The following is a 15894-nucleotide window of genomic DNA, read 5'->3' on the forward strand; positions in this document are numbered from 1 at the left end:
TACCTGTCCCTTATTGCTCGACTGAACAACCTCCAACGGCCTGATACTCTGCACCCCACTCTCCCTGTAATCCGAAGTCTCCCTAGGATTATTACTATGAATAAACTGCTCCGTGGTACTAGCAATCCCATGATTGTGAAAGATAGGATTTATCAACGCTGGACTATTTCCATTGCTATTCAATAATGTCTGAATGGTAGAGGATGTAGCGTGAAACAGTGGCGACGCCGTCGATGGTTCGTTGTGAATAATCTGTGGACTTGCAGTCGAGCTGAATCTGATCTGATGCACCTGAGGTGGCTGAACAGTGGTGGAACTGACTCCTTGATTGCTAAACAGTTGATACGAAGTCGCCTGTTGATTATTATTCCTCTCTCCATTGTGGAAAATATACTGGTGATGGTAGCCGCTATTTTTGTCATCGTAGAGAGACTTTGATTGACTCGTGTGAACCTGAGGAAATGGTGGTTGCGGCTGGAAGTGTTGTGGATAGCCCGTGGGGTGGGAGAAAGAACCGGAGGATGGCGTAGTGGAGGGTTTACTTGGTTTCGAGGTTGTCGTGGACGTTGTGGTTGTTGTAGTTGGTCGCGCTGAAGTGCTGCGTTGGTGGTCGTCTATGGGGTCCGATGGATCGACGTCGTCCTCGCTATTTTCGTGTAAACTGCGAATAAAAATAGCATTCAGAAATTCACTTGATCGGGTTAGACTTTTTTTTAGAGCAGGCGTTCAAAGTCGTGATTTGTCGCTTTGGAAATTGGAAATTTCAACATGGAATGGCTTTTCAGGTATTGAAAAGAAACGGTGTTTCTAAAGATAGCGCGCTACATAGGAAATGACCGCAACAGGCAGCCAGTAAGACGCGATCAATCAAAAAATCGTCGATCGACACGCAATCACCACACCTATCGATCCTGTATCGCGCGACTACGTAAGCAAAACCGGCAGTTATGCCAACTAATGCACCTTTGGTCCTTTCGAAATCACATCTAGCATAGGTGAACGTCTATACAGGCAAACATTTCGTACGCGACAGGTGAACCGAGTCGCTACAATAATTATTTTCAGCCAATGTGTTCTTTCGCGAAAGTAGATTAGCAGGGAGGGGGATGTTGCATTCCTTTGATGGGAAAATAGATATAGCGAGTCGGATTACAAGAGATGAATATGTAATTGGTAGGTGATTTCGTATGGTTCATATGTGAATTTATTAACATACCTGAGAGTGACTGCGTTGTTTCCATAGAGTTCCAAGTTCAAGTTGTAGAATCGCTCGCTCTTGCTGCAATCGACCTCGTCCACTCTCTCGCAAACCCTGGTTTCCTGATCGAAGACGGTTCCATTCAGACAGAGGAACTTTATGTCCATAATCTCGTCTGAAACCAAGTCTCATGGTGAAGGACAGGATCATTATTCGGGGATGCTCTTCTGGGTCATGGTTCTCGAAACGTCCATACGTCCCACATTATTCGAAAGTAAGTAGTAATTTATGAAGTAATTTCAATCTTAAATATATTAAACAAAGTAAATATAGTTCAACAAACATTCTCCGCCCACTTAAATTTGCATTAGAAAATAGATTTATAATTAGACAGTTTCAAAATATTGTTTGCATGTGAATAGAAAGAATTACGTTCCACAGGGTAGAAAATTGTTATGTGTGTGTATATAAGAAGATATTATACAATACAGATTTGTAAAAAGGATTATGCCAAAAAAGCACAAAGTTTCCGTAAAAAAAATACAAATATTATAAAGAAAATTACATAATAAAGTTTTTTATGAAAAAATGATGCATCAAGAAGATACCAGTTTTATAAAAGAAACTGCATACCTCGAGAAGATACAAAATTTCTATAAATTATTCGAAGAAAAACTATGTAGCAAAACATTCCTACAAATTACGCGAAAGATTCCTAAATTTAGAATTGAAATCATCCATGGAAGATTAAAAAGTTGAGATAATAGCAAAAAAATAAAAAAAGAAAAAAAGATACGTCACTTCTAACGAAGATACTTAAAAGGTTGGACGATCTACTCGATTCCTCGTGACGAGTCGAAGCCAGACGTTCTCGACTTAGGTCAGTAAACGTTCCTCGACGACCGTGACATTCTCTTCCGAGTGATCTCTCGATCGATTACAAAACTTGGATCGGACGTTTGCCAGGCCCCCGAGGCGGGTCTCTCGCGATCCTTCGATCGTACCATCGATCGATCGATTTGTCTCGCGTTTACGAGTCTCGTTCCCTGCCTGACGTTAACTTAATTATCGGTTTCTAATTGTCACGACAACAAATTAACGATAAGAATCAAATTCAGGAACAAACTACGATCGACCGATCCATCGATCCCCTGAGGAGTCTGTTTTGAATTAATCGATGCGCGTTCCGACGAATTCAACGTCGGTTGCAGTCCTTTTCGCGGGAAATTGACGAAGTAATCTAATTTAAGCTGAGAAGATAAGATAACTTTTGTAGGCGTAATTTAGAATAATGAGATATTTGTTAGGTCTATTTGAAACAGGTGTTAAAGTATTAAAATACGGGGGTTATGTTTTTAAATAAATGCATTTTGTCCATCTGTTTAGTATTTAAGAACTTTGTCGAATATTATATTTAGCGAGGGATTGTACTATTTTGTTATTTTGAGAAATTGGGAAATTGAAAGTTATAGAAGCGACTGCAGAAATATTGCTGAATTACCTTTTTGACCGATGGTGCAAACGTGAAACATCTGACATCCGGCTTCAACATCCGCGTAGTATCCACCGATCACCTTCCCCTGACACGAGAAATTCGTCTCTGGCAGGTTGTCGAAGTCCAAATACTTGCGAGATAACAAAACATGATTACTATAAAACATGCGATCACGATTAATCCCAATGATAGTATTGTACGATCAATTTGCAAGATTCGTTCCAGAATTCATTAGGGTTCGAAATTTTTGAAAATAATTTCCAACTGAAAACGCGATAAACGCGTACTGTAACGCGAAATGTATTCTAACGAGGTTATTAAAAATATTTGAGTACTCACGCCAGGTTCCCCCGCGCTGCATAACAAGGAGCCATGCTGGAGGTTGAGGATCGACAATAAAACTGCAACAGACGAGACAATCGCGAGTTATCGTTAATAATATTCTAACCCGATCCATACGTTCGCAATAGCGGAATGTACGAAAGAAGGAAAGACAGAAAGAAAGAAAAAAGGGGAAAAATTCGAGAGTAAAAGTGTCACGCGAAAGGGAAAATAATTTTTCATTCGACAAAGAAAAATGAAATAAAATAAAAGACTACATGTTCGGCACGAGGATAATAATTTACTGGACTAATTTATGCGTTTGCGTAACTCTTCTACTCGGAGACCCTGTTACACCAGTTACGGTTATAATTATAAGCAACTATCGACACGCACCTAGGTCGTTGCTCTCTAATATTCTATACTTGTTTCTTTAAAAAATTCCATCTATATCTGACAAATACTAACGTCTATGTAAAACGTTCTACGATAATCTCAAACTCATGTACGATATACCCAATACAGGACAACAAGCTTTCAAATTGGAAATTACGATTTTCCATATGTTTGCTGAAATTCTCTATATTTTGAGGTAGGGAATTATTGTTTACATTTATATCGTACGAAACGCAGAGAAAAGAGCCGATTTCAGAACCACTTGTTACCGGATCCGATCGGGGCATTGATTTCAATCGGTGCTGCCAGAGTCAGAGTGAGAAAAATGATTATTAAATAAAATAGAATGTCGCAGCGTAGAGAATCGATCGACGATCGAGTGGTCAGTTGTAGGCCGAGGTCATCCGGTGTGCACACGGGCCATCCAATCAGATACGTCCCCGGATCCTGTCGATCTCTCGCGAATCTAATATTCGCGATCGAGGTCTTTTGCAAAGCTGCAGTCGGTTGCCGAAGATATCGCGAGTTGAATCCGATCAAGATCGGGCGAACACGCACGTTCTCGGAATTTAACTGTGTATGATGTCGTGCAGGTTCAAGCTTCGAGACTTAAATTTCGAAAAAATTAACCTTGAATTAACTTACGCTCGATGATCGACGTTTTTAATCAGCGATTAATAATTTCATCACTCGACTAAATTAACCGTGAACTTTAATCGTAAGCGGTAGTTGATTAATTAAAATAAATATCTTTATCCATCTTTACCTATGGCATCCGATGTTTGATCGATTACCAAGAATATAATCTGCATGGCAAATTGACCAATTATATTGCTGTCTATTGCCTGCAAGTTTCACTTGTTGACGTTCAACACGAGAGTTACTAAAATAAATTTATTATAAAATCGTCAAAATGCAATGATATATAATTTTATTTTATACTAAACACGTGTGGAGTTAACTTCACTTTACGATTATTTCTCGTTATTCTAAGCGTATCGAGTGTCCAGAATCTTCGGAAGAAGGTAGCAGCGTACATGCGTATATCGACGAATGCTTCTGATGCAAGGAGAAATTGAAGGAACCTGATTAGAAATCATTAAATAAAATTGCAGTAGAGTCGCGATTGAATGTTTCTTTTGTGTTATTTTATTAACGTTACTAAAATTGAGAAACGTTGCATTTCAATAATTTTTAGAATTTTTCGAGAATTTATAGAAACGAATATTCACGTATTTCCGATTCGAAAAATCAAGGATTCAAGAATTTTAAGAACTTGGAAAATTAGGAAAATTCTTAAAATTCATCGATTTAATAATAATTAATATTTTTAATATTTATAATATTTATATCTACATTTATATTTATAATAAAAGTTAATTTTTTCTACAGAAGAAAGAAAAAGTACATAACTTTGGACTTTCTATCGTAACGTTATTTACATTGCAGGAACGATTCATCGAATTTTGGTTTCTACGATGGAATTCCGCCATGCGGGGCCACACGCTTTCCATTTCTTCAACCTTTCCCTTTCAAAACCTTCCACACAATATATCCAATTATACTGTATATGATACATCCATTTCGACACAGATTTTCCAATTCACCGCGAAGTATGTCATTGATCCACTTGTTTAACGAAGCTTTTATTCCAGATATTACAAACCTGTTCGTAACGCAAAATATACTACTCTAATAACGCAACTAAAGAAATTTTTTTTTTTTTTTTTGGTAACAAAATAAAACATGTTATTAATTTTCTAATTGTGCATTAGAATCGTGTGATTAGAATTTTTAGAATCGATAATTCAGGATATATGGAAGTTAGAAGAGGAAGATATTGGTATTTATTAAGCTATCGGATAGTGACGAAACATTAGCACGATGCGAAAACGGGCGCAAAGTAGATATTTTTCCCAGACTCTCGCCCGTAAACTCGATGATCGTTCTTTCATCTCTAGAAAGCTGCGCGGAGTTATTGATGACATTGCCTACGGCGAAATTGACGGAAACTATAGTCACGTGACATAATCAGAAATGCCTAGGTGAAAGGTCAATGCATTCCTCGAGAAGAAATTTTAGGACGTCGAGCAAGAACTTTAATAAATTTTCCATAATTCGCGCAAAATTTCAATTTCCTTCGCCTAGATGTACTCGTTCTTTATAGATATATCTACATCGTTATAAAAAATCAAGAGAAATTTTGAATATTCGAAAGGGCGTTCCTCGAACTTCTCCAAACGTCCTGCAATCATCGGTATCGTCAATCGCGAATATCATCGGAAATAAGCAAGATCGCACGCTCCACTTGCCGAGCGCGCCACTCATCGTTTCGTCGTCGAGGCAGCAAGACATTTGCAAACGTGATTTCACCGTCTAAACGTAGTCCATTTGTCCATAAATAATTTGACGTAACGAGGACGAATCGGGAATCGGAGGATCGTCGTTATCGCTCGCGTCATCGACGCCTTTCATAATTCCCGGTTCGCGTAACTTATTTGCCATGCAGATTCCAGTTGCTAATTTCGTTAATCGAAACATGTACGTGCACGATGCTACAGCTGCCTGTTTCTTTCGGCTTCTACTCTTTTCTTTACTCTTCTCTCTAGGCAGCTTCTTAACTTTGAGAAAACTATAAAGAGATTGTTATCGATTGTGTTCGAATTTTATGTTGGAGATTTTGGTGAGACGGCGAATGAAATTTCGTGGATCGCGCCAGGGCGAATCGAAACTCGTATACGTATGAACGCTAACGAGCAGTTCTTCGACTCTCTGCTTCGACTCTTTTTGCTCCTAGTCTGTTTCTCGTCATTGCTGATGAGCAATGTTTCTATCTTTGTTTATCTTTCGTTATGCGGTAGCATCGTTGGATGAGGCAGTGATATAATCCCTTCAGCATGTAACGCCTGTGTGAATCTCGTGACATTTAGATCTACCAACTGGCCGACCCAATGCTCATCTTCGCGGGACAAGTTCTTGACAGTCCGATGCCTTCGTACAGGATGTTAGACGGGCTCGGGATATTAAGGAGCACGCGTGCTGCCATATTTCATTAGTATAATATCTATAGCATATTACGTATGTACAAATTGTATCTTGCATAATAATTTATTAATTTGCTTCGTTTTGCCTATTTTATTTACTCAGCCGTTTATATTCGTTTATTTTCAAGTATGAATTTATTTTTCAGATAATTTTGCCAGAATGTTACATTCTGTTTCAATCTTCGTTTATTCTTTAAAGCTAAAACTTACTTCCTAATTTCCTACTCGTGCAATAATTCCTTTCATCGATGCTTCGTTTCTTTTTTTCTTTTTCTTTTTTTTTTTTTTTTTATGTCTCGTTGTACGTTGTAGTCTTGCGAAAAGAAGTTTAAAACAGCCAAGTACGTTATTTTATTTTCTCTCGATTATCTCGTAGACTGTCTCAGAAATGCGAGAAAAGAAAATGCAATAACTTCCTCAGGACGAAGAGTAATAATCTTAAATCGGCGATTACGCAAACTCATGCAAATTATTCTGTTTAATTTTCCGAATGCTCCGTGCAGCTCGAGCTATGGGAAATTCGTTCGGCTAAAGTTTCCAGCGTGTGGGTGTACAAACGACTTCCGTTTGTTTAACGAGCCCCAATTTATAAAAACGAGCCACTCGATTCATACTATAATTAAAATAACGCCGGAGAAATATAGCGGCAAGCGCATGATAATCATGGGAATTCTTTTCTCCTATGCAATTATAGTTCATTAGGATTCCTGATACGAATTTAATTATTTACTAATAATTATCATAAATTTCCATGAAATTGTCCCACTTTTATTGCTTATCCCATTCGTAAGAGAAATTACAAAAATGTCAATGAAAATTTTCATTTCTTCTATTATCGGTCGGTGCGAAAATAATTCGCAAGAATAATTATCAAAGAAAAATTGGCGATAATTTGCAGAACGAATTATCGACTTTTATAATCGAATCGATCGATTCGAGAACGTGCAATTCCAGCAATTATTAGGAATCGTGCTCGCTGGAAACAATTGAATTTCCCACGAATTATCAAACGAACAAAAGTACAATTAGTACCTGTGGCGATTCGAAGATCTACAATGGGACAATTAAATCTTGAGAAACGAGAATTGGTAAAGTGGCAGAGGAAAGGCCTGTTTAGGGCTGACTACCGAATCAACAGGTCGATTAGCACTTGCCCGATACTTTTGTACAACTGTTATTCGGAGTGTTGGTTTCCTTTAGCTTAAGTCGGAAATTTTTAAGAAACGAACAAAGCTTTAAAAAAGCAAAATGACAGAGAATAAATCACAAAGGGGAAATACGGGAAATAAAAATAGCAGGACAGCAGAATCGTCGAAGAATAGAAAATATAAAAGAAGAAAAAGAGAAACAGAAGATAGTTATTCCAATAATTTTCAGAATATAAAAATAGATTGTTCGACTAGAACAGAAAGATCAGGAAATAAAAAGTGAAGAAGGAAGAAAAGAGTAGGAAAATTATTGCGAATAATTATTTGAAGTGGAAGATCGTTCAGGTCGGAAAAGTCACAGCTTCGTTGAAACGAATCGCGAGCAGAGTCGAGAGCGTTCGAGAGATGAGCAACATTGAGCAACATTGTTGCTAGATGTAGTAACGTCTTAGAGACGCTACTGTAACGGTAATATCACGGTAATGGCTGTAACTGTTGCGATAATCGGGTCTCGGTTTCTTCTTTGGTCTCCTCTTCGTTCACCTTGTTCCGTTTCGCCAATACACCCACTTTCTTTCTTTCAAATTCGATTAGAAGAAAGATGCGCGACTTCTATTTCACGAAAAGTTCACTTCCGTATATTTTGAAATTTATTTCATTACTTTGTATACATTCTCTTTTTCAGATTCTTTCTAGTTTCACGTAATTCGGTTCTTTTGCCTTAGAATTCTTTTAAAGTCTTTTTTTTTTTTTTGGCTCGTTTGTCTATTAAGGTTTTATGCTGTATTGATAGATTTCCATTTTTATAAATTAGCTTCGTGTTTGATTCTTTAGCTTGCGATTGAAATTGATTCGATTTATTTGATAAAGTTGATTAACGAAGATGGAGAAATTACTGTTATTCATGGAGCTATCATCTGTATTGTTGGTATAATTGGAACGCACGGTACTCTAATTATACTCGAATTAGTGGCTCGTTGTAGTTGATTGAGTGGAGAAAAAACGATTCAATTTACCGATTCCTCTCTGTTAATCCCGATTTCATGCTATTTTATTCTTAATCGTTTAAAAATAAATGCGCGATTCGACTTTTCCAACGAAATTGAACAGAAAAATCCGCGATACATGATTAATTCGCAATAATTTTATTACACGAAAAAATAATTTTCGTGCTACGGTAGATTTACGGTAGATTTAGCTGCAAACTCCAGATTTAAAGCTGTCTTAAAAGACTTGAAAAGTCCTTGTAACCTCGAAAGACGTTCTCTCGAGGACGCTCCGCAGGAGGAAGCGGCTCGATCGGCTGAAAGTCAGCTGAGTCTATTAGAGTCGAAAGGGCACGCTGGCACGCGGGTGTATTGTAAAATCACGTAAGAAGAGCACCTTTCACCTCGTCGATCGCGCGCACAGCCTGCTTTTATACCAAATATCCGCCATTACCGAACAAACATCGATAATGAACGACCAGTGTCGACGATCTACCGATCCAGGAAATACACTCCACGCTACGTACCATTGTACCAACGCTTGTCAAACTAACAGGCTTTCTCGAACCATGCACCGTTACTTATCAGTTTTATATTTAATAATTTTATTATTTTTGTATTTAACAAATTGTATATGTTGTGGAAATTTATAGGCTTGTGAGAAACGATGGAAGAGGAAAAATGAAATTGACAATTATTACAAATAACTCGGAAACAATTCGTTTAATAAACGTAACGAGTGTTTCATCCGATTTAGCTTCGATCTAAAACTCATGATGTTGGACGAGTACAAAGAACGGCGTTAAATGGATCAGCTGTTGAAGCTGCACGGAACGAGACAAGTAAAAATAGAGGTTTCCGACGAAGAAAGGACAAGACCGAGGAAGAAAAAGAACAAAATCCACGAGGATAAAAGTGAAGGTGAGCAGAGAATCGTTGCAAAATCGGGCCGCGATGGTAAAAGAACGAGAAGCTGGCAATTTGGTCGATACGTCAGCGCTTTCTACGATTATGGTATCGTGACGCGTCGTTCGCGTAAATAGAGCAACGAAAAAAACAGGGTTCACGCGTAATTGTTACATAAAACACTCGTCTGATTGGCGCGATTACGTTTCGCAAAGATTCGTCACGATATTTAAATACGGTTCCCGAAATTTTTAATCTGGATGCACAAGGAAAAGATTTCTTTACGCAACCTCGAAATTTACGAATCTCCATAGGTCGGTATAAATTTATACACACACACAAATATGATCAGTTATATAACACCTCTTGCTTCGACCTTAAATGTTAGCATAATCATCCCATCCAAAGAACAAAGCATCTTTATTTCCTACTCGTTCCCCTTTGTTCCTCGTTTCTCCTCCTTTCTCCTCCTTTCGATAACCGTCGACAGCAAATTCACTCTGCAGCTTCTGTCTAATTAAAAAATTTTAAATGCTCTGTTCTTTTTGGCAAACGTTACACTTCCTCCTGACCGTATATATTTTAGAAAGTGAAATTTAACTTTTTTCTTTGCAAACACCGCGGAAGACGGCAATTACATTATCGAAAAAGAGGGCGACAACTGTTTTGAAATTATAGAACTAATTCGAATTTCGTAAGTCTCTTCTTTTCGCCAGTTATAATTTATCGTCATTAATCACATGATATGCGGAGAACTTTTTAGAAAGCAAAATTAAATTTCTCTTTCCAAAATCTCCGGAACTTGACGATTATTTCGTTTCAGAACGTACAATTACAGTTGTCCAATATCAATATTGGAGGATAGCCTAAATTTAATATAAATAATTTTATGCTTTATGCCCGCACAAGTTCTTCAAATATAACGTTTCAAATATATTTCAAACTATAGAGAATATCCAAAATATAATATTTTCTATATTCGTGAAGATATGAATTTTTGCATAAATATTCGCGGTCCAGTGACATGCCCAATGATAACATGTCGCTTTTCCCTAGCAACATCATCCATAACTAATTGTAAGATCCGATCCTCTCCTATCAGATCCATTGTTCGCACTTGCGTTTCCCGGCAGTCAGCGAAGAATAAATATTTAACAGGTGGCCAAGATGACTTGTCGCCGATGTAGAAAGTCTCTCTGGTGCTGTGCCCGGCGACTCTCAGGTTTCTAATACATCAATATTTCTCGGTGTTCCAGCGACAAGGAAAAAAGCGAGAGCACAGCCGGGTGAAAGTTTACAAAGGATGAGAATTCGGATAATGCTCGAACGTCCTCATAAATATTTAACAGTCTGGATGATCCCGGATGGGTCCTCTCCTTCGCGCTTCTCGCAGAGATCTCTTTCTTTGGTGTCGAAACGTGTTTTGGTACCAGTTGGAGCGATTCGAATTTTTGGAATTTTAGAATATCCGCCATGTTTCAATATGTTTTGCTTTATCTTGGAATTTTAACGATGTATCAATAAAATTTAGTTCGTAATCGTATTCTTAAAAAATATTCAAGATTATTCGATATTTTCAAAATGTTCGATATGGTATGAAGCTGTTTACTCTCTGAATACTTCAGAATTAATGTAAAAACTTCTGCAAACACGATTACTTGACAAAGGCTTCTCTATCGTTCGATATAAATTTGTGCATAAAAATATAATTTCTTTTATTTCATCAATTACTGTAATCTTTCCTAGTTCCACTTTAATACGGAAGAGAGAACAATAGGAACTCGACCATTCTAAATTGTCTCACATGTTTTCGTTCATCTTGTCACTTAAGAAAGAACTTTCCGCGGTATATCGCCTACTATAAATAGAACTTATTAGCATAATTATGTGTCCGGACAATCAGAACGGCGTTCTTGTTCGACGGAGTAGGCAGACAATGTCAATCCAGGTCAAATAGTAGGATCAAGTACGAGCCATGTTTCAGAAACAATGGAATTTCTTCGTTAACGTATGCGTTTTCTAAACTGTCCTGATATCCTAAATCATTAGTAACTTGATTAATGGAAACGGTAAAGATATTGGTCAAAAGAGAAAATCTACGACGAAAGAGCAAGTACAACTTCAAAGTATAGTCATTAAGATGTTATTAAACCGGAATAACACAAAGTAAAAGCCACATTTAAAAAGAAATTCCAAATGATTATCCATTGATATTGTTTAACCTCGATTTTCTCGAAAACCGAGGCTTCCAGAGCGAAAGCTTATTTCACAGTTTCGTCGCGTCTTTTTGCCCAATATCACCTATCGGTCCATGAAATTCTTTGCTTGGAACGACATACGAGAAGTCACGGAAAAACTGAGAAAAATGACAAGCCTGTGGACGTAGGACGAAGAATTTCGTTGAAATTCGTGTTTCGTTGAAACACGAATTCCGCTGTACCGAGATCATAAAAGTACACTATACGTATCAGAACAGAAGAAAAAGAACAAAATCGTTGCCATACCGGTTTCTAACAGGGGAACACCGCTCGAGGGAGTTCATAAACGAAAGCGGCGCGGTTATCGAGCGGATCGATTTATTTCAACGGTGGAACGTGCCGATCTCGATTTAACCGATCTACCTGCACTTGCAGCGACGCAAACACGCGTATTCCGTCGGAGTAGGGCCGCGATCTATCGATCTCTGCACGCGTTCCGTGGCGAAAATCCGCCGAGCTGCCAGCTTACCGGGTTTCGTAACGCGTGTACCGTGCGATCGCCGCGAGTAAACCTGGTATCCTGCTGGTATACGTTTGCATACGTCGACGAACGATACTTGTATCACAGAAGCGTGTATTAGTATGGTGTGTTTATGAAATTTTAGATTTTTCGCTAATTTTAGAAATTGAATAATTTTTACAGTATTATACGAAGTGTCGCGTTTAACTCTACCATCCTTAACGACTCGCTTATTCGTCACGATACTGAGAAATGTTTTCGACAAGAGGCGTATGGCATCGAGAGAAACGTATTGCGGCTTTATTAATTTTTTCTTGTCGCACCTGGACGTTTTAAAACGTATTTAGAAAGCACGGCATGTCCTCCTCGATATCGTACAAATTTTAGCTGAAACGTTGTTTCGTATCATCGCAAATAAGAACGTAATTATGGGTGGCAGAATTGGTGAGACATTCGGTATACGGTATAGAATGATTTCAAGTAGTTTGATGAGCTTTTCGAAAAGATAGCTTATACAATGTGTTGCATAAATTACAAAATCACCTTAAAATTTTCAAACGTGACAACATATTCAAATATCAAAAGACACCTCGTAAATAAAAGTACCAAAACCAATAATTTTCCAGCTCGCATGAGAGTGTCTGTCCAACTTGCCTGACTTTACTTTCATTTAAAACGCGGTGCAAATCTGGATCGCTCTCTAGAAACTTACGACGCAGAACAGCAGCAAAACAGTGTGTTTACAGTGCAAGAGAAGAGAAGAGAAGCAAGCGTGGAGCGGTAAAGCGGCGAACCAATGTAACTAGTAACTGGTGTCTCGACTTCCGGTTTCGACGCGGACGCGGCGTTCCCGGGCCGCGTTTCCGTGGGTTTCTGGATTACGTGCTGGCGTGCGACGGTGCGTGCTGGTTCATTATGCGCAAGAAAGCAAGAAAGAGGCGAGAACCGAGTCATTGCTATTCGAGGGCTGGCGCAGGAAACGGAAGTTCCCGATTATCCACAAGACACGACAAGTATCCTCGGATCGCCGCGTATTCAGCCTTACGGTTGTCAAACTGTCAACGTTGCGAGCTGCGGATATTGTCAGAAAATGGAAATAATTATGTTTTTGGGAAATTTCTGCTACATTGATCGAGAATATTTTATTTATTTTTGGCGGTTATTGGAAATTTAACGTGCATATATCTGTCGATCAAATATTTCTTTATTCGTTCATTTCAATATTTAAAAATTTATCAAGAAATTATTATAATTATCAGATAAGTTAGAATTATGAACATGTACATTCTTTTAGTTAGAATTTCTATGAAATTAACAGATGAGATTAAATATTGTGTGCAGTAGGTCTGGACGATACTACGAGCAACGCTAATTGAAGAAGAAAGACGAGGGACAAGCGTCTTTGAGAAATTTCTGCAATATTAACAGAGAACATTTGTTTCGTTATTTTTTATTTGATACGGTCGACTTTACTTTTCATAATGTAGGTGTGATTCATGGCTCTGATTCCGACTTTTCTGACACATGTCGTCATCGCCGCGCGTACACAGGAACACGTGTCTACTCACGCAAGCGCGTACGAAGCACGAGGGAGTTTCATTGAGGAGCAGAGAGATGAATGAGTCAAGGAAGCGGACGTCATTCACAATAAATGTCACTCCCGTGGATACTGCCGATAGTCACGTGAATCCTCAAGAAATCTTCCTCTGTCACGCGTGCTTTGTTCTTCGTAACGGAACATTTTAATTGACAATAGCAGTAGGTTGAAAAACGTTAGGCTTGTCGTAGATATCATCTTATAGATATTATATAATACGTATATCTTAAATATTGTATCGTATGTTTGAAATTAAAATTACATTTTTCCAACAATCCAGACTCCATTCTTATCCTAAATTAAATCTTTCACAAGCATTACGTAACACTGTAACCACCGAGAGATCGCATAATTAATATCGCGAAAGATATCGTAAAATGAAAAATCCAAAATCGTTAGAAGAATAACAATATACGCGATATATTTCTACTGTGAGAACACGAAAGGGTCAAACCTCCGCCTATAAAATCTATCACCGACTCTACATCTATATAGTTATCTAATAGAAGATTGGTCACAGGAAATCATGCGAAAACACCAGTCGGTGAACGACTTTTCCTCGAGAAGGGAAAAGGCTGTCGCCGGTAGCGCGATTCGGTTGGTTGCGCTTGTCGCGTAAAAATCCACGTGAAAGGATCTGCAGGATCGCCACGTGGGCGTTTTCGACGACTTCTATTTTCACTGAATGGCCACTGGGCTTCGACCAGTGTACAGTATACATTAGTATACAACAATAAGAAGCCGCGGTACAATGAAGCATTCATACCAAAAAGCCAGAAAAAAGTCGATTACAAAATTTCCCCTTTCCGAGATGGTTGAACATACGGTAGCTCGTTTTATCTTTAATCGAAGAGAATATTCTAGCTGAAATGAGTCAGCTGAAAAATCTTTCAAGAATTCCTCGAAATTATTCAATTCTCGTCTGGGATTTTTTTCACACAGACTATCGAAGGAATCTCCGATATCTCCTTATTGCATGTCTGCTTTAATTACGCAGTAGTCTAAATAAAAACTGACTGGATTTTTCTTTGGCGGCAGACAATGCAGCAAGGCGAAACTCGAACGTGGAGACGACGAAAGGTCGTCAGACGAACTTCAATTGCTTCGGATGAAACGCGCCATTGTGTTCTCTCTCGGGTGACTATTAATTAGAATTAATTAGGAGATCGCGCGGAATTTCTCGTTTCGTATTACGGTATTTGCAACTTCGAGAAAAGTGATGTTCGTGAATGGAGAGAAATTATGTAACGGCTATTGAAAATCTGAGGGAGAAAAGTTGAATTGTTGAGACACAGCTTGGATTAAAAAATGTGAATACATTGTCGGAGTTTTAGTGTGATTTATCGCGATTTATACTTAAATGATTTATTTTAATTCATATTTAAATTTACATCGACGTAAACTTATATTTCCATAGTCGTTCGATTCTTTAGTAAACGAATTGTTATTCGTAATTGTAAATTGTTAATTGCTAGTTGATTGCAGTTGACTACTCTACTTTGCTAGAAAGGTAATATAAAATAATTCTGTATTTTTTATGAAAACACTCCTATCACAATTTTACAAGGATATCTTAGCACAATTTTTCCACGATTTCTAAACACAAAATTTTCTCCTCCACCGATTTTACGCGTACGAATTCTCCTTGGTCCAGTGGAACTGAGATGAAAAAAAAAACCCCGCAAGACGACGATTAGCAAAATCCGACACAATTAAAGCAAACTTATACAAACGTAATCTCTATATTCTACTTGGATGTAAAAATCCAAAGGTAATCAAGATCCAAAATGAAGATAAAGAATTTGTGCAAAATTCAAAACAAATAAAATTTATAGAAACAGAGTATTTCGAATAAAAATTTGTTCATAAAAAATAATGGACGAAAAAAACTCGATTGGTCGGTCGAAAAACATATGCGAGCATTTTATAGCGTATATACGGAGCAAAATGAGTAAACTGGAGATTATTGTATAATATATCGCCGAAGATAAAAGATCGAGAGACGATCAAGGTAAAAGACAGAGCGACGATGCATTATTTATGTGGTATGTATTGCGCGGTGAAGTGTGCGATACGTGCTTGATA

General features: G+C 38.0%; 2 protein-coding genes across 3 annotated transcripts in view; both read right to left on the minus strand.

The window, feature by feature from the left end:
• Window positions 1–15894, minus strand: part of LOC126874844 (MYG1 exonuclease) — a 212020-nt gene that overhangs the window by 9221 nt on the left and 186905 nt on the right. The window lies entirely within an intron of this gene.
• The window catches only part of LOC126874823 (FK506-binding protein 5-like), a 61664-nt gene that overhangs the window by 6111 nt on the left and 39659 nt on the right, over window positions 1–15894 (minus strand). Inside the window, exons 3-6 of one of the 2 annotated variants that reach the window (XM_050637262.1) lie at window positions 3033–3094; window positions 2700–2823; window positions 1217–1373; window positions 4–661 (exon numbers count right to left, since the gene is read on the minus strand). In XM_050637262.1, the coding sequence (XP_050493219.1) occupies window positions 4–661; window positions 1217–1373; window positions 2700–2823; window positions 3033–3094 (1001 nt within the window). Of the gene's footprint in view, window positions 1–3; window positions 662–1216; window positions 1386–2699; window positions 2824–3032; window positions 3095–15894 lie in introns of both variants that reach the window. The other variant, XM_050637261.1, reaches the window with a different exon arrangement.

This window comes from Bombus huntii, chromosome 16 (assembly GCF_024542735.1).
Source record: "Bombus huntii isolate Logan2020A chromosome 16, iyBomHunt1.1, whole genome shotgun sequence".
Taxonomy (NCBI): Eukaryota; Metazoa; Arthropoda; class Insecta; order Hymenoptera; family Apidae; genus Bombus; species Bombus huntii.